We start from the raw sequence: 18967 nt of genomic DNA on the forward strand, positions 1-18967 counted from the left end.
TAGGTAGTCAAACGAGTAAAAAGAAATTTTTTGAAGAGAGTGTTGATATTATCAGAAGGAGATGCTTGAGGATTGGTATGAAACTGCAAAGCTTTACAGAATAGTTTTCAACACTATTGGTATTCTCTAATACATATGATATTAAATAACATTTATAATGTAGAGATGTTGGGGGAAACATTTAGGAATCATGAAAGAAGATTAAGATTGTTTCACATATCATACCTAATAAACAGAAATGAATTTGTGAATACAGTATATGATAAAATTTCTAAGGTCAAGACCTGTGTCTTATTCATTGTTGCATTGTTATATCATCACTGACAAGGGCACTACTAAGTGCAAGGCAAGAGTTCAATGTATGTTTGTAGTAGGGTGAAATGGGTGGACCAGATATGTCGGTTAATATAAAAACTCATCACACTTCTAATAATTTGGAAACAAGAGAAAATATATATTAAAGAAGGCTTTATAATTTAAGATATTAAATATATTAACATTAAAACGTGGCTTGTTCAGTTAGGCTCTGGATTGTGATTATTGCAGCTGGTTAAACTGAAGCAGCAGGGGCTGCAGTTTCCCAGTGCGGACTGTGGGCGCCGCTGTTGGCCAAAGTGCAGAGCTTGGGCACTGGCGATCTTCTCGCGCAGCCGCAGCGCACTTTCCCTGTATCAGGCTCTCTAGCTCGAGCCTTTACACAACTTCCTCCTCTGGAAAAGAGGGAACCCCGGCCCTCACGCTGGAAATATAGCCTGTTCGGAGCTCCGGACATCTGCAGCACAGAGATTATTTGTAATCCGGCGTCTCCAGGCCGGTGAGCAACCTGAGGGGAGCAAAAGGGATGGGGAGCGGCGCTGGGGAAAGGGGCTGGGCTGAGAGGCGGCCAGTGCTCTTTCCCTTCCTGCTGTCTTTGTTCTGCCCGGCGCTCTCAGAGCAGATCCGCTATCGGATTCCCGAAGAAATGCCCGAGGGCTCGGTGGTGGGGAACCTCGCCAAGGATTTGGGACTTAGCGTCCATGAGTTGCCGAGTCGACAACTGCGCATCAGTTCGGAAAAACCTTACTTCACTGTGAGCGCCAAGAGCGGGGAGCTACTTGTGAGCGGCAGGCTAGACCGGGAGCAGATTTGTGGGAAGAAGCCAGCCTGTGCTCTGGAATTTGAGGCTGTTGCTGAAAATCCGTTGAACTTTTATCACGTGAGTGTGGACATCGAAGATATTAATGACCACACACCAAAATTCACGCAAAGTTCTTTTGACCTGCAAATAAGTGAGTCTACGGTGCCAGGCACACGGTTTATATTAGAAGCAGCGGAAGATGCCGATATTGGCTTAAACTCTCTGCGGATTTATAAACTCTCCCTTAGCCCTAGTTTCTCATTGATAAATAAAGAGAAACAAGATGGTAGTAAATACCCAGAATTGGCGTTGGAGAAACGTTTAGACCGGGAACAACAGAGTTACCATCGTTTAGTTCTGACTGCCATGGATGGCGGAGATCCCCCACTAAGCGGCACCACTGAGCTCCGTATCCAGGTCACTGATGCCAATGATAACCCCCCTGTATTCAACCAGGACGTGTACAGAGTAAGCCTTCCAGAAAACGTGCCCCCAGGCACCACAGTGCTGCAAGTATCAGCCACTGACCAAGATGAAGGCATCAACTCGGAAATCACTTATTCTTTCTACAGGACTGGGCAAGTCTTCAGTCTGAATTCAAAGAGCGGGGAAATTACAACTCTAAGAATGCTGGATTTCGAAGAAATCAAGGAATATTCTATAGTGGTGGAAGCGAGGGATGGTGGAGGACTGGCTGCACAATGTACAGTTGAAATTAATATTCAAGATGAAAATGACAACAGCCCAGAAATTACATTCCATTCTCTAGTCGAAATGATTCTGGAAAACGCAGCGCCAGGAACGCTAATTGCTTTGATCAAAATATACGATCAAGATTCCGGGGAGAATGGGGAGGTTAATTGTCGATTAGAGGGTGAAGTTCCTTTTCAGATAATCTCTTCATCAAAAAATTCATATAAATTGGTAATAGATGGGACTCTGGACCGAGAACAGACCCCAGAGTACAATGTCACCATCACAGCCACTGACAGGGGAAAGCCGCCCCTCTCAGCTAGCAAAAGTGTCACTTTGATCATCACTGATATCAACGACAACGCTCCGGTTTTCCTCCAGGCCTCCTACATGGTTCACGTGATGGAGAACAACCCTCCTGGAGCCTCCATCGCCCAAGTCAGCGCCTCCGACCCCGACCTGGGACCCAACGGCCACGTCTCCTACTCCATCGTGGCCAGCGACCTGGAGCCGCGGGCGCTGGCGTCCTACGTGTCCGTGAGCGCGCAGAGCGGCGTGGTGTTCGCGCAGCGCGCCTTCGACCACGAGCAGCTGCGCGCCTTCGAGCTGACGGTGCAGGCCCGCGACCAGGGCTCGCCCGCGCTCAGCGCCAACGTGAGCCTGCGCGTGTTGGTGGGCGACCGCAACGACAACGCGCCTAGGGTGCTGTACCCGGCGCTGGGACCCGACGGCTCGGCGCTCTTCGACACGGTGCCGCGCGCCGCGCAGCCCGGCTACCTGGTCACCAAGGTGGTGGCGGTGGACGCCGACTCGGGACACAATGCGTGGCTGTCGTACCACGTGCTGCAGGCCAGCGAGCCCGGACTCTTCAGCCTGGGGCTGCGCACGGGCGAGGTGCGCACTGCGCGTGCTTTGGGCGACAGGGACGCGGCCCGCCAGCGCCTGCTGGTCGCCGTGCGGGACGGGGGACAGCCGCCCCTCTCTGCCACCGCCACGCTGCACCTGGTTTTCGCCGACAGCCTGCAAGAAGTACTGCCGGACGTCAGCGACCGCCCGGAGCCCTCTGACCCCCAGGCCGAGCTGCAGTTTTACCTGGTGGTGGCTTTGGCCTTGATCTCGGTGCTCTTCCTCCTTGCGGTGATTCTGGCGGTGGCCCTGCGCCTGCGCGGCTCCCCCAGCCCTGCTGCCTGGGGCTGCTTTCAGCCTGGTCTTTGTGTCAAGTCTGGACCTGTGGTTCCTCCTAACTACAGTGAGGGGACTTTGCCTTATTCCTACAATTTGTGCGTTGCCCAGACTGGAAAGACAGAGTTTAATTTTCTAAAATGTAATGAGCAGTTGAGTTCAGGACAAGATATACTACTTTGCAGTGATTCATCTGGGGCCTTATTTCCGCTTTGTAATTCCAGTGAGTCGACTTCCCATCCTGAAACTCAAATGGCGGTGAGTTCTGTTTAAGTGTCTACTCCTTTTCATCATTTATCCAGTTTTTCATACTTCTATGAAAATATATTATGGTTCTAAGGTTAGTGAGTTGTCTTAAGGGTATTACAGCTCATCAGAGAGCTGTACTAACATTTTTTAAAGAGAGTGGTGATTTGGGAGTAGTTCTATGATATATAATAGAGTTATTGCACCAAGTTCAGATTTACAAAGTAGGGAGAGTGTGCTTCTTACTTCACAGCAGAAGTATTATATCAATTTCTTATTGCTTTTTTCAAAGGTAATGAAACTTACCCACTGATTGCCTCATTTATTTAAAATATTTGAATTAAAAAAATTTTAAATTTTTTTAATGGTTATATTTATTCATTAGACAGAGAGACAGAGCACAAGCGGGGGAGGAGCAGAGAGAGAGGGAAGCATAGAATCCAAAGCAGGCTCCAGGCTCTGAGCTGTCAGCACAGAGCTGACACAGGGCTCAAAATCATCAACCGTGAGATCATGACCTGAGATGAAGTCAGATGCTCAAGGACTGAGCCACCCAGGTGCCCCTTTAGAATTTTTTTTTAATGTTTATTCATTTTTGAGAGAGAGACAGAGTGTGAGTGGGGGAGGGGCAGAGAGCGAGGGAGACAGAATTCGAAGGAGTATCTAGGGTCTGAGCTGTCAGCACAGACAGAACCTGATGTGGGGCTCGAACTCAGGAATCTAGCCTGAGCCGAAGTTGGATGCTTAACCAACTGAGCCATCCAGGGACCCCTAAAATATTTGAAATTTTGTTACATGTAAGTAAACATTAAATTTAAAATAGGCATTCATTTACCTCATCTTTTAAAGCAAAGAAACTACTACTAGCTATCTCCTTTGCTGATTTCACTAGTACAGTTTTATCTTTTTTATGTTTATTCCTCATGTCTGGTTCTTTGTATCTACCTAGTCATGACTCTGTGAATGCCCTAAAACTGTAAGGAAAATAGTGTGGGTGGAGGGCATAGAGAAAGACGCAGTAAACTCATTAGAAGGTCCAGTTCATTATCTGTGTTCCTCTAAGTTTTCTTGATTGCAAAATCCTCCTCTACGCTTATAGTTAATTTAAGAAAAAGACACTTGACAAAAGAAAAGGAAATGCTGTTGCCTCTATCACTTGAGGCCAGGAGGAGGGGGTGAGTCACTGGATTTGTCTTATTATTTGGAGCTCTAAACATTAGTGATTAGAGGAAAGAGAATCCCAAATTTTCCACTCTTATGGCAAAAATTACTAATTTTATGCGCAAAGTTGCCATTTCTTAAATATCAGTCTTTTTCTTGGTCTCCCCTAGTAACTGCTTCAGTAAATGATTTCTTTACAAATTGCTGAAAGAGTTTTTTTTTTTTTTTTTAAATGTAAGCTCTAGGTCAACATGGGGCTTGAACTCACGAGGCTGAGATCAAGAGTCCCATGCTTGGGGCGCCTGGGTGGCTCAGTCAGTTAAGCATCTGACTCTGTATTTCAGCTCAGATCATGATCTCAAGGTTCGTGGGGTCAAGCCCCGTGTCAGGTTCTGTGCGACAGTGTAGAGCCTGCTTATGATTCTCTCTCCTTCTCTCTCCACCCCTCCCCTGCTTGTGCTCTCTTTCAAAATAAATAAGGAAACTTAAAAAAAAAAAGTCACATGCTCAACTGATGGAACCAGTCATGTGCCCCTGAAAGAATTTCTTTTTTTTTTTTAAGTTTATTTATTTATTGAGGTGGAGAAGGGCAGAGAGAAAGGGAAAGAGAGAGAATCCCAAGCAGGCTACCTGATGTCAGTGCAGAGCCCAACTTGGGGCTCAATCCCATGAATTGTAATATCATGACTTGAATGAAATCAAGAGTTGAATGCTCAGCTGACTGAGCCACCCAGGTGCCCCTGTAAGAATTTCTCATAATGGCACTTTTTGCTTTTTAGTGGTAATAATTGGTTCTACATCTTGTGTTCTTTTTCTCTAATTATTACAGATTTAATTGACCTTTACAATAAGAAGTTTAAGACTACTTTGAACTGCATATTTTCTTTATGGAAGTATTGAAGTGGAAACTTGCTTTTCAATATATGTTTATTTGAATTTTCCAAATGCCATAACCTGTGTATGCATTATGTATTCACATAGAAGAGTACAAAAAATTAAACCAGCGTAAAAGTTTAACATTCACAAATATGTAACTTTAAAAAACCGATCCTTTCAAAATTTAGCAGTAGTAGGTGAGAGAAGCTATTACTGTTGCCTTACTAAAATTATTTTTGTGAATGAAATTTTAAGGAAAACTTACTCCAGCAAATTCATTATCTGAATAAATTAATCTTATAAAATAACTTCAAAGTGAATAATCCACGTATATATAAAACTAAGAAGAAGAAGTCTATTTCCAAAGAGGATTGCACATTGTGGTTACTGTAGAAAATAATGACATACAGAAAATTTTTGAAACATTATAAAACTGAAGTTAGAATAATTTACATATCTAGAAAGAAAGCAAAATTCTACCAAGAATAAGTTAATTTGTTGTTAAGAAAAAATGGCAGTTTAACAATACATTTAATAGAAGTTCCATTCCACTTCATTTGCAACTAACATTCCAAAATGGTAATTGCTTTTGAAATGAGAATGCAAGAAACAGTGAGACAAGTCTACATAGTTAGAAGAGTATTGTCTTTCTCGGTTATCTATAATCAAGCATTACTTATCTCAGTGCATGTAGTGACAGGTTAGGACTCCGAGTGCCACTGTTCACCAACTTTAAGAAAAGTTCAATCAGTTCTCCATCCAGCTGTTCAGATCTGCAACTACACAGACTCCCACAGAGCCCACAAACCTCAGCAAAAGCTGCCACAAAACTCATCTTCTTGGGGCACTCTGGTTTCTCCTTAGGAAAAAGATCATCATAATTTGCAGGAGGTTAAAGAACCTACGGAGTCAGTTTGCACAGAAAGCATTCTGAAAAACAATATCCATAGTGAAGCAACAACAGCCACTCCACTGAATTGCCCGCACTGCAAAGGACTGGTTCTGCTGTGCCCATGGAGGCTATGGGAGACCAGGGCCAGCCAGATCCACTACTCGGCACCTGAAGAGACAGAAGAAGGCTATATCCTGGGGAAATATCTCCAAGGATCTGGGGCTGGCGGACCGTGGAGTCTGCATTGTCTCCAGAAGTAGGACTCAGTTTTTCGCTCTGAACCTGCAAAGTGGCTTGTCTTGGTCACTGCAGGCAGGATAGACTAGGAGGAACTCTGTGCTCAGAGTACACAGTGGCTAGTAAATATCAATATCCTGGTTGAGGGCAGAGGAAAACTTTTTGGGATAGAAATAGAAATCACTGATATCAATGATAATAATCCAAAATTCCAGGTCGAAAATCTGGAAGTAAAAGTTAATGAAATCGCTGCACCTGGAACACATTACCCACTCCCAGAGGCTGTTGACCCGGATGTGGGCATGAATTCCTTACAGAGCTACCAGCTCAGCCCCAATCACTACTTCTCTCTGGAAGTGCAGACTGGAGATGACGGAACTCTACACCCAGAGCTGGTGCTGGAGCAGGCCCTGGACCGAGAGGAAGAGGCTGCTCACCATCTCCTCCTCATCGCCTCTGATGGTGGTGACCCGCGTCGCTCCAGCACAGTGCACATCCACGTGACGGTGTTGGATACAAACGACAATGCCCCGGTTTTTACTCAACCGATTTACCGAGTGAAAGTCCCAGAGAACGTGGCCCCGGGCACCCTGCTGCTTACTGTGAGCGCTAGCGACCCAGATGAGGGAGCCAATGGAGAAGTGGCCTATAGATTTTGGAAAATTAGTGAAAAGCAATCTCCGCTATTCCATCTTAATGAAAATACCGGTGAAATATCAACAGCAGGGAGTCTAGATTATGAAGAATGTGCATTTTATGAAATGGAAATACAAGCTGAAGATGTGGGGGCACTTTTAGGGAGGACCAAAGTGCTCATTTCAGTGGAAGATGTAAATGACAATAGGCCAGAAGTGATCATTACATCTCTGTTTAGTCCAGTCTTAGAAAATACTCTTCCTGGAACAGTAATTGCCTTTTTGAATGTGCATGACCGAGACTCCGGGAAGAATGGTCAAGTTGTCTGTTACGCATCTTATAATTTACCTTTTCTTTTCTTTTTTTTCTTTTTCTTTACTCTTCCTCCTCCTCCTCCTCCTCCTTCCTCTGAGAGAGCACAAAAGTGTGAGTGGCGGAGGGGCAGAGGGAGAGAGAGAATCCCAAGCAGGCTCCATGCTCAGTACAGACACCAGCACAAGGCTTGATCCCATGACCCTGGTATCATAAAGCTGAAATCACGAGTCAGACACTCAACCGGCTGAGCCACCCAGGCACTCCATTATTTACCTTTTCAATTAGAAGAGTCAATAGATTATTGTAGATTGTTGAAACTATGAATTCTTGACAGAGAAGAAACTTCTGAATATAACATCACAGTGACCACAACAGACAGAAATTTACATCATCCTGCATGTGATCATTGTCAATGACAGTACACCTTCCTTCCCTGAAAACTTCTACACAGTCTATCTCCTTAAGAACAGCCATAGAAGAACCTTCATCTTCTCAGTGACAGCCCATGATTCCAACAGTGACAAGAATACCCAGGTTATTCACTCCTTGGCTGAGGACACTATCCAAGGGTCGTCCTATGTCTCCACCAGTTCCGACACACTGGCTCATATACACACTGCATCCCTTCAACATGAGCAGTTTTGTGATCTCAAATGCAAGTGAAGGCAAGTGACAGTGGGAACCCCCTACTCACCAGCAACATGTCACTGAACTTGTTTGTGCTGGACCAGAAGGACAATGCACCAGAAATCCTGTACCCTACTCTCCCCACTGACATGTTCCACCATCATGGAACTGGTACCCTGCTCCACAGAACCTGGCTACCTGGTGACCAAGGTGGCTATAGACAGAGACTTGGGTCAGAACACCAGGCCTACCACCTGTTCAAGGCCAGTGAGCCAGGGCTCTTCATGGTAGGACTCCACACAGGAAAGGTGTGCACTGCATGGGCCCTGCTGCACAGAGACTGGCTCAAGCAGAGCCTGGTGGTGGTGGTCCAGGACCAAGGCCAGCCCCCTCTCTCGTCCACTTTCACCCTCACTGCAGCCTTGGCCCACAGCATCCCAGGTGGCCTGGCTGACCTCAACAGTCTGGAGGTCCTCACCTACCCAGAGATCTCAGACCTCACATTATACTTGGTGGTGACAGTGGCTGCAGTGTCCTGCATCTTCCTCACCTTTGTCATTGTGTGCTCAGGTTGTGGCATTGGCACATCTCAAATCTGCTGCAGGCTGCAGGGCTTGGATTGGCTGTGCCTACTTCTTTGTGGGCGTGGATAGGTGTGGGCTTTCCTGCAGACCTATTCCAGGAAGCCTCACACAGGGCAGGCTCCTGAGAGAGTCACATGATCTTTCCCCAGCCCAAGTATGACAATATGCTGATCAGCCAGGAGGGCTCTAGGAAAAATGACCATTTGTGTGCTTCAGATGATTCCAGGTTTCCTATAGAAAATACCTCTTTGGGGGCGCCTGGGTGGCTCAGTTACTTAAGCATCAAACTTCCGCTCAGGTCATGATCCCACAGTTCACAAGTTTGAGCCCTGTGTCGGGCTCTGTGCTGACAGCTCAGAGCCTGGAGCCTGCTCAGATGTGTCTCCCTCTCCCTCTGCCCCTCTTCCACTTGTGCGCTCTCTCTCTCTTCTCAGAAATAAACATTTAAAAAAATTTTTTTTAAAAGAAAATACTTCTTTGGCTCCAGTGAGTTCAACTTTTTCCTTTATTTTCTCTTATGATTTGGTTTTCTCTTTAAGGTTTCCACTTAAGGTATGATACATCCTCTTTAACATATTTCTCACCATCCAGGTTTTACTGGGCCTTGTTTTGTTCTAACATCTATAGGAGGCATTTACTGGTTATATCACTGATACAAGTTTCTCATAATTAACCTAAATTAACCTAGGGTCAATGGATATCTTTTTCATGGGGCTTCTCTCATTATTGAGCCATTGATATGGGCTATTGGGGTGGGATTCCTTGGTTGATTATCAGTTCACTACTAACTCTTAGAGGTGGCTTTCCATTCCTGAAATGTATTATTGTTGCTATCTTCAGTGGCCACATAGTGAACTTCCTACTTATCTTTGAACTTCTTACATACCTCTGAAACATAAATACAGGTGACACTATGTGAAGGTAAATTAATGAGAAAACACATGCATTCTTCTTGAAGAAACTGAGAGCCCAGATTTTTCTGCTTCTGCTTTTCTGTTTCTATTATAGGACAACCCGCCTTTGAGGTTATGTTTTCCAGATCACATGTTTGTAGAGGTTGTTTGAATCTAAAGATCACTTCTGAGGAAGAATCACAATTCACTTAGAGGGGTTTGTGAGAATGAACACTGTTGAGGACAAAACAAGGGAAATAAAAATTATTCAACTGTCTGTTATTTATGGCTCAATTCTCCAACCTTGAGGCTAGAAATAAACCTGGATAAGGAAGACAACTTAGGAAAATATTCTCAGGAACTGCTGGAAGAGGTTCTAAGAATATTTTACTAGCTTTTAGTTATAGGAAAGGAATAATATTTTTTCAAGTTTGTTTTTTGAGGAGGGGGGCAATGAGTGGGGGAGGGGCAGAGAGGGGACAGAAGAACCCAAGCAGGCTCCGCACAGAGAGCAGAGAGCCTGATGTGGGGCTGAAACTCTTAAACCGCGAGATCATGACCTGAGCTGAAATCAAACATGACTGACTGAGCCACCCAGATGCCCCTATTTCATTTTATTTTAAACATAGTGCCATTCCGAGTAATAAATGACTTTCTAGGAGACTTTAAAAATAAACTATGAAGTTGACTCAAAAATTCTATTTGAAAAGTGCTGGCTAATAGGGGTAACATCTGGACAGCCATTATGACATACAGATGTTATACTGATTTCAAATACTCCTTACTCCTAATTTAGTAGGAAAAAATTAAAGCATGCTTCAGGATCATATTTTTAACTATGAAATAGGAAAACTGTCACTTGAAGTTTCTGTCCTCGCGACTAACCATTGGTACTTAGTATTTACAAATATTAAGTATGTGTTAACTTGGGAACAAACATAACAGTGATGAAGGCTTGTAGGTCAGTAACTACTATTCTCTACCATTAATATCACTTGCCTTTAAAACAGAACACAAAGCTCACTGGGTGAATGGGCAGTGTGGAAAATGCTGAATTCTAGTTTTCTTAAACTAGATAGACTTTTGTATTGGTAACATTTTATATAACAATATAGGCTTAAATATAAAATCCTTATTAATCTTAATGTTTCATCTTAAAAGAAGAGTTAAAGTATCTTGGATTTGCTTCAAAATAATGAGGGTGTACAAATTATATTAAATGAAGATGGCCTTGTGTTGATCGTTATTGTCATTGGGTGATGAGTATATGAAGATTCAATAATAATACTCGCTACTTTGTAGAAGTTTGAAATTTTTCTATAATAAATTTCTTTAAAACACTAAGCATATAGTCTGTAATAATATAATACTAAAATTAGGGGCTATTATATAAGTTCATTTTCAAGAAGCAATATATACATATTCTATATATAGAGAAATAAATATCGTATGTTTCTATCTGTATGTAATTGGCCCCCGTCCTCCGTGTTGCAGTTGACAGCCACTCAGGAGGACGAGGGGGTCAATGCAGAAGTAAACAAATACCTCAGGAGCACTTCACAGAGTACAGGGCATATATATAAATATGTATAGGAATTTCCAAGAGGAATATATATATTATAGAGATTGTAGAGAACAATTGGATTCAAGAGGAAAATGCCTGCGGTTCCACACAAAGCCTCTGGGCGCCGCTATCGGCCAGTACAGGGCAAGCGCAGTCGCCTGGGATTTCTGTCTCCAGCCTGGGATTTCCTGGGCAGTCACCAACACAGAAGAAAATCTGCTCATACAACTGAGTCTCCTGGAGGCGCAGACTTTGCCCAACATTTACGGATTCCCAGGCCAGCTTGTCATGGGTGGAATGCTTTTCCAGTGACGCCGTGGATTGCAGTTTCTTTGACTTTCCGGAAAGACTGGGACCCAGCGAGAACTAGAGCGCGCAATGGGAGGGAGCTGCGTTCAGAGGCGCCCGGCCGGCAGGCGGCAGGTACTGTTTCCCTTCCTGCTACCTTTGTTCTACCCCGCGCTCTGCGAGCCGATCCGCTACTCGATTCCCGAGGAACTGGCCAAGGGCTCGGTGGTGGGGAACCTCGCCAAGGATCTCGGGCTCAGTGTCCTGGACGTGTCAGCTAGGAAGCTGCGAGTCAGCACGGAGAAGCTGCTTTTCAACGTAGACGCAGAGAGCGGGGACTTACTAGTGAAGGACCGAATAGACCGGGAGCAGATATGCAAAGAGAGAAGAAGATGTGAGTTGCAGTTGGAAGCCGTGGTGGAAAATCCTTTAAATATCTTTCATATCATTGTGGTTGTTGAGGATATTAATGACCATGCCCCTCAATTCGATAAAAAGGAAATACTTTTAGAAATTTTTGAATCTGTATCAGAAGGTGCACGAATATCCCTTGACCCTGCCACTGACCCCGATATAAACATGAACTCAGTTAAAGATTATCAGATAAATCCTAACCCTTATTTCTCATTAATGGTTAGAGTTAATTCTGATGGTGGTAAATATCCAGAGTTAACTTTGGAAAAACTCCTAGACAGGGAAGAGCAGCATTCTCATCACTTGATATTGACTGCCTTGGATGGGGGGAACCCACCAAGAAGTGCCACCACTCGAATAGAAATCTCTGTCAGGGATGCTAATGATAACTTTCCGGTGTTCAGCAAAGATGAATACAGAATCAGTGTTAGTGAAAATCTGCCCCCTGGATCCTCCGTGTTGCAGGTGACAGCCACTGACAAGGATGAGGGGGTCAATGCAGAAGTGAACTACTACTTCAGGAGCACTGCTCAGAGTACAAGGTACATGTTCTTGCTGAATGAGAAAACAGGTATGATTAAGAATAACCAGTCATTGGATTTTGAGGATATAGAAAGATATACCATGGAAGTGGAAGCAAGGGATGGAGGTGGACTCTCTACCCAATGTAAAGTAATCATTGAAATCCTAGATGAAAACGACAACAGACCAGAAATAATCATCACCTCTCTCTCTGATGAAATTTTGGAGGATTCTCTTCCAGGAATGGTTGTTGTTCTCTTCAAAACACGGGACAAGGATTTCGGGGGAAATGGAGAAGTCACATGTAACATAGAAAAGGATATTCCTTTCAAGATTTACTCCTCTTCTAATAATTACTACAAGCTGGTGACAGATGGACCGCTAGACCGAGAGCAGACTCCAGAATACAACGTCACCATCACAGCCACTGACAGGGGCATTCCGCCCCTCTCCTCCAGCACTACCATCACCTTGCACATCACCGATGTCAATGACAACACACCGATTTTCCACCAGGCCTCCTATGTGGTCCACGTGGCTGAGAATAACCCTCCAGGAGCCTCCATCGCCCAAGTCAGCGCCTCCGACCCCGACCTGGGACCCAACGGCCGCGTCTCCTACTCCATCGTGGCCAGCGACCTGGAGCCGCGGGCGCTGGCGTCCTACGTGTCCGTGAGCGCGCAGAGCGGCGTGGTGTTCGCGCAGCGCGCCCTCGACCACGAGCAGCTGCGCGCCTTCGAGCTGACGGTGCAGGCCCGCGACCAGGGCTCGCCCGCGCTCAGCGCCAACGTGAGCCTGCGCGTGTTGGTGGGCGACCGCAACGACAACGCGCCTAGGGTGCTGTACCCGGCGCTGGGGCCCGACGGCTCGGCGCTCTTCGACACGGTGCCGCGCGCCGCGCAGCCCGGCTACCTGGTCACCAAGGTGGTGGCGGTGGACGCCGACTCGGGACACAATGCGTGGCTGTCGTACCACGTGCTGCAGGCCAGCGAGCCCGGACTCTTCAGCCTGGGGCTGCGCACGGGCGAGGTGCGCACTGCGCGTGCTTTGGGCGACAGGGACGCGGCCCGCCAGCGCCTGCTGGTCGCCGTGCGGGACGGGGGACAGCCGCCCCTCTCTGCCACCGCCACGCTGCACCTGGTTTTCGCCGACAGCCTACAAGAAGTACTGCCGGATGTCAGCGACCGCCCGGAGCCCTCTGACCCCCAGGCCGAGCTGCAGTTTTACCTGGTGGTGGCTTTGGCCTTGATCTCGGTGCTCTTCCTCCTTGCGGTGATTCTGGCGGTGGCCCTGCGCCTGCGCCGCTCCCCCAGCCCTGCTGCCTGGGGCTGCTTTCAGCCTGGTCTTTGTGTCAAGTCTGGACCTGTGGTTCCTCCTAACTACAGTGAGGGGACTTTGCCTTATTCCTACAATTTGTGCGTTGCCCAAACCGGAAAGGCAGAGTTTAACTTCCTAAAATGTAATGAGCTCTTGCATTCCACTCAAGACATAGTTTGCGGTGATTCGTCTGGGGCCTTAATTCCACTTCAGGGTGGGCATGATTTGACTGCACATCCTGAGATGCTCACACCGGTGAGTTACACTTTTGTGTCTTCTGAAACATTCTATTGTTTTCTCTTACTTGAGGCATACTATTGTATTTTTTAATATGAGTCATATTTGGAAAATCCATAACTAATCACCTTGTCTCAGTATTTACTTTTTGCAGATTATATTTTTCAAGAGTTACTTGGTTTGTAAGTGCTCTATAATTCAGCAATAATGTCACTAAATTGGCAATATCTAGTCAAGTTCAGATTAGCAAAACAGGCGGTGGCTTCTTACCGAATAAATAAGTAATTACTCAAGTTTGTTAAGATTTAAGATGAATTTTCCATATTCTACTTACATATTTTGAGTATAATAATATTAAGCCACTCATTAAATATTCAAGCAGGTGCTTGTTTCAAAGAAACATTTATTGTAAATAATATCCTGGCTATATTTAGGTATCTTCATTTATTCTAATAATTAAAATAACTAAGCATTTGAGGGGAGATGGTGAACAAATCGAAAAGTTTCTGAAATTCTATGCAAAGTTATAGAAATATGTATTTTCTTTGGGAGATGAGTCAAACTTGTTTTCCATTGCCAAGGTTTCTATGCTCCCCAGAACTTAATAATAACTACCCTAGAGGATTTTTTCTCTTCAGCATTTGGTTCTTCTGGCTTTCTTCTTATGTTTATTTATCTTTTCTTGGAGCTCAAATTGTACTCTTTCCTAATCTTTTTTCCTCTACATTGAAAAAGAATGAATTTCCAAGAAAGCAAATGAACTGTCACTGCCTTTTGCACTCAGTCTCTGTCTCTAATTGTCTGATATAAAGTCTTTGAAGACAAAATATAAAATCTTTGAAAAGTTCCACACTTTGGAGGCATAGTGACATAAATGGTCGTGAACAACCTGTTCTCCGTATAAAAAATGTGAACCTCTAAACTCCTCACCTTTGGGGAGAGAACTTCTGATGGGTTGATGGGCAGGTAGAATTGAAGATGTCTGAACCACTTCACTTTGGGCTTCCATACAAAGTGCCAGAAGAGATTGTTTGTATGGGCATCAGTGCTCTGATGAAAACAGATCATTTGAGTAAATACTTATTAAAAAAAAACCCCTACATCGTTATTTTGTTTTTAAAAATTGTAGCTTGAAATTCTTATATTTTTCTTCCCATTACCACACAGACATGTTATACTCCTTTTAGTTTGTGGTTACTTAATTTAAATAGGTCAAATTAACTTCTAATTATATATGCCTACAATAAAAAAAAACACATTGTTTTCAAAACAGTTCATGGAGGCTCAATAAAACTATTTTAGAAAAGAATATTTTGAAAATTTTTTACACAATATTAATCATCAACAAATTTAATTAATTGGCCAATTAGTTAAAGATAAAATAAAAATTATAAGTGAATATATCTAGAAATGAGTATGTTTCTACTCAGAAAGTGTTACAAATATGTATATTTGACCAGTTATTCTCATTTGATATTTTATAGCACTTTCCATTTATCCTACCCAATAACCAATCTACAAGTAGTAGTTGACTTAAGGGATATCAGTTGAGAAGCCAAAGAAGTATTGTAAAATAAAATGAAAGATCCAACAAAGAGTACCGTGTTTTCCATTGCACACATAGTGGGTGCAGTAACTTCTCAGGACTCTGAGCGCCGCTGTTCTCCCAGAGAAACGCAGCCAGTGCTCAATCCGGATTCTCAGGGCTCCGACTACGCAAAGCTCCTCAGTTCCTACAAACCGGCTCCAGGGTTGCAGTGAAACTCACTCCAGAATTTGAGGTGCGTAGGCTACAGAGGCTCCCAGCAGCCAGACAAAGAAAAAGGAATCGTTAAAACACACAACGTGCCCAGTGATTACTTGGCGAGAATTCCTTGACTAGACAACAATGGCTGCTAAAAGGAACCACTCCAACCGCAAAGCGCTGGTTTTGTTCTGTCTTTTCCTCGGTTTGTCATGGGAGGCTGAAGCCCGGCAGATCCGCTACTCCGTTCCTGAGGAGTTAGAGAAAGGCTCTTTCGTCGGCAACATCTCCAAGGACCTGGGGCTGGAGCCCTGGGAGCTGGCTGAGCCTGGAGTCCGCATCGTCTCCAGAGGTAGGACGCAGCTTTTCGCTCTGAACCCGAGAAGCGGCAGTTTGGTCACCGCAGGCAGGATAGACCGGGAGGAGCTCTGTGGTCAGAGCGCACGGTGTCTGGTGAATTTTAACATTCTTGTGGAAGATAGGGTGAAACTTTTTGGGATAGAAATAGAAATAACTGATGTCAACGATAATGCCCCAAAATTCCAAGCAGAAAATGTAGAGGTAAAAATTAATGAAAATGTCGCTCCAGGAATGCGTTTTCCTCTCCTGGAAGCTGTTGATCCAGACGTGGGTGTGAACTCCCTCCAGAGCTACCAGCTCAGCTCCAATAAGTACTTCTCATTAGCAGTTCAGAGTCATGCCAGTGGTGTCAAATACCCGGAGCTGGTACTGAAGCATGCCCTGGATCGTGAGGAAGAGGCACTACACCACCTGGTCCTCACTGCCTCCGACGGGGGTGACCCTCTCCTATCTGGTACAGTTCTCATCAGTGTGATCGTCTTTGATACAAATGACAATGCACCGGTCTTTACCTTGCCAGAATACCGAGTGAGTGTTCTGGAGAACTTGCCTGTGGGCACACAGCTGCTTACAGTCACTGCCACAGACAGGGATGAAGGAGCCAATGGAGAAGTCACATATTCATTCCGAAAATTTGTTCCTGACAAATTGTTGAAATTCCAACTAAACAAAAATACTGGGGAAATAAAATTATCAGAAAATCTAGACTACGAAGAAACAGATTTCTATGAATTAGAAATACAAGCAGAAGATGGAGGAGCATATCTTGCAATGGCAAAAGTATTGATTACAGTAGAAGATGTAAATGACAACAATCCAGAGGTGACCATCACATCTCTGTTTAGTCCCCTGATGGAAGACTCACCTCCGGGAACTATTATAGCCCTTTTAAACGTGCATGATCCAGACTCTGGGCAGAATGGACAGGTCACCTGTTCCATATCAGGCAATCTACCATTTAAGTTAGAGAAATCCATTGATGGTTATTATAGACTGGTGACACACAGAACCCTTGACAGGGAACAGGTATCCTCTTACAATATCACAGTGACAGCCACAGATGGAGGAAATCCACCCCTATTAACAGAAACTCACTTCACTGTGCAAGTGGCAGATATTAATGACAACCCACCCACTTTTTCCCACATCTCCTACTTCACCTATATCCCGGAGAACAACCCCAGAGGTGCCTCCATCTTGTCTGTCACTGCACTAGACCCAGACAGCAAAGAGAATGCTCAGGTTATTTACTCCCTAGCTGAAGACACTTTCCAGGAAGCACCTCTATCCTCCTACATCTCCATAAACTCTGACACAGGAGTCCTTTATGCGTTGCGAACTTACGACTATGAGCAATTTCATGATCTACAGATTCAGGTGATTGCCACTGACAGTGGGGACCCACCTCTCAGCAGCAATGTTTCTGTGAGCATATTTGTGCTGGACCAGAATGACAATGCACCAGAGATCCTGTACCCCACCCTACCCACTGACACTTCCACTGGAATGGAGCTGGCACCCCGTTCTGCAGAGTCCGGCTATTTGGTCACTAAGGTGGTGGCAGTGGACAAAGACTCAGGTCAGAATGCCCGACTGTCCTACCGCCTGCTCAAGGCCAGCGAACCAGGGCTCTTCGCAGTGGGGCTGCACACAGGCGAGGTGCGCACAGCACGGGCCCTGCTGGACAGAGATGCGCTCAAGCAGATCCTGGTCGTGGCGGTGCAGGACCATGGCCAGCCCCCTCTCTCAGCCACCGTCACACTCACTGTGGCCATTGCTGACAGCATCCCAGGTGTCCTGGCTGACCTGGGCAGTCTGGAAGTTCCACGTGACTCCGAAGCTTCAGGTCTAACGCTATACCTGGTAGTGGCGGTAGCCATAGTTTCCTGCATCTTCCTCGCTTTTGTCATCATGCTACTGGCTCTCAGGTTGAGGCGCTGGCACACGTCGCGCCAGCTCCAAGCTTCAGGAGGCGGGCTAGTGGGTGTGCCCACCTCCCACTTTGTGGGCGTGGAAGGGGTGCGGGCTTTCCTGCAGACGTATTCCCATGAGGTCTCCCTCACAGCAGACTCACGGAAGAGTCACGTGATCTTCCCCGAGCCCAACTACGCCGACATGCTCATTAGCCATGAGAGCTTTGAGAAAAAGGATCCTTTGTCTTTGTTAGATGATTTGAAGTTACCTGTAGAAGATACCCCTTTGGTTCCAGTGAGTTCTGGTTTTACTCTTTTTTTTTAAGAATTATAATTGGTTTTACTTTTAGGTTTGGCATAATGATAGAAAATTTTGGTCTTTATTTTTTTCACTGTTCCCTCCATTTCAATGATATTTGTTTCTTGCTAAAACATTGAAGAGTAGAATCTGATGGTTATTAAGACTGATATGTTTTTATTTTCTGGTAAATATTCACGTAATTCCAATGAAGGCCTATGGTCACAAGGCTGTTACGATTTTGCAGAGCATTCTACTTTATAGTTTTGTTGAGTACAGTACTGACAGTTCCTGAGAGTACCTCCATAAGTGTCTGTCAATTTATGTACACTTCTCTTGGCCACATGCTAAAATCTTAGCCTCTTAGGCAACCTTAGCTCTTGTTTTGAAGGCAGGTCTGGTAAAATAGGTGAATATCAGAGACAAATCCATTAACTTAATTGGAAACAGTGAACAGGCTCCTCAGTGTTGTTTTTCCCAACAAGAAAAGCAATACACCTTTGTGGTTTTATTTTTCAAAATATACCTTGCGGTGACAATTACAGTTGAATATACTTCCTAGAAGGATTTAAGTTTTTCATTAATACTCTACTAACAATTGTTAACAATGTGTGCTTAAAATTTTCCAAGTGTAATCATAATTGGTAACAATACATTAGCATCCTTTTTTTAAAGTTTATTTATTTTGAGAGAAAGCGCATGCATTGGAGGGGCAGAGAGAAAGGTAGAGAGAATCCCAAGCAGGCTCCAAGCTGTCAGTGCAGAGCCCAACACAGCACATGGGGCTCAGGCCCACGAACTGAAAGATCATGATCTGAGCCAAAATCAAAAGTCAGATGCTTAACGGACTG

General features: G+C 44.8%; 1 protein-coding gene, 1 long non-coding RNA gene and 1 pseudogene across 15 annotated transcripts in view; 2 read left to right on the forward strand and 1 right to left on the reverse strand.

Moving 5' to 3' along the window:
- The window catches only part of LOC122219239 (protocadherin gamma-C5), a 136924-nt gene that overhangs the window by 37405 nt on the left and 80552 nt on the right, over positions 1-18967 (forward strand). Inside the window, exons 1-2 of one of the 14 annotated variants that reach the window (XM_042937585.1) lie at positions 607-3250; positions 5229-6228. The exons of 7 other annotated variants lie outside the window; for them this stretch is intronic. In XM_042937585.1, coding sequence (XP_042793519.1) covers positions 842-3250; positions 5229-5234 — 2415 coding nt within the window. In that variant the 5' untranslated portion in view covers positions 607-841 and the 3' untranslated portion in view covers positions 5235-6228. Of the gene's footprint in view, positions 1-606; positions 3251-5228; positions 6472-11136; positions 13820-15118; positions 18114-18967 lie in introns of those variants that run through there. 6 more of the 14 variants (XM_042937556.1, XM_042937517.1, XM_042937505.1 and 3 more) reach the window with 6 other exon arrangements.
- Positions 7561-8871, forward strand: LOC122219382 (annotated as a pseudogene).
- LOC122219404 lies at positions 11044-12711 on the reverse strand. Its single transcript, XR_006202361.1, has 2 exons — positions 12451-12711; positions 11044-11653 (listed from the first exon to the last, which is right to left on the reverse strand). It is a non-coding gene; the product is annotated as an uncharacterized LOC122219404 (long non-coding RNA).

The sequence above is a fragment of the Panthera leo genome, chromosome A1, assembly GCF_018350215.1.
Source record: "Panthera leo isolate Ple1 chromosome A1, P.leo_Ple1_pat1.1, whole genome shotgun sequence".
Lineage (NCBI taxonomy): Eukaryota > Metazoa > Chordata > Mammalia > Carnivora > Felidae > Panthera > Panthera leo.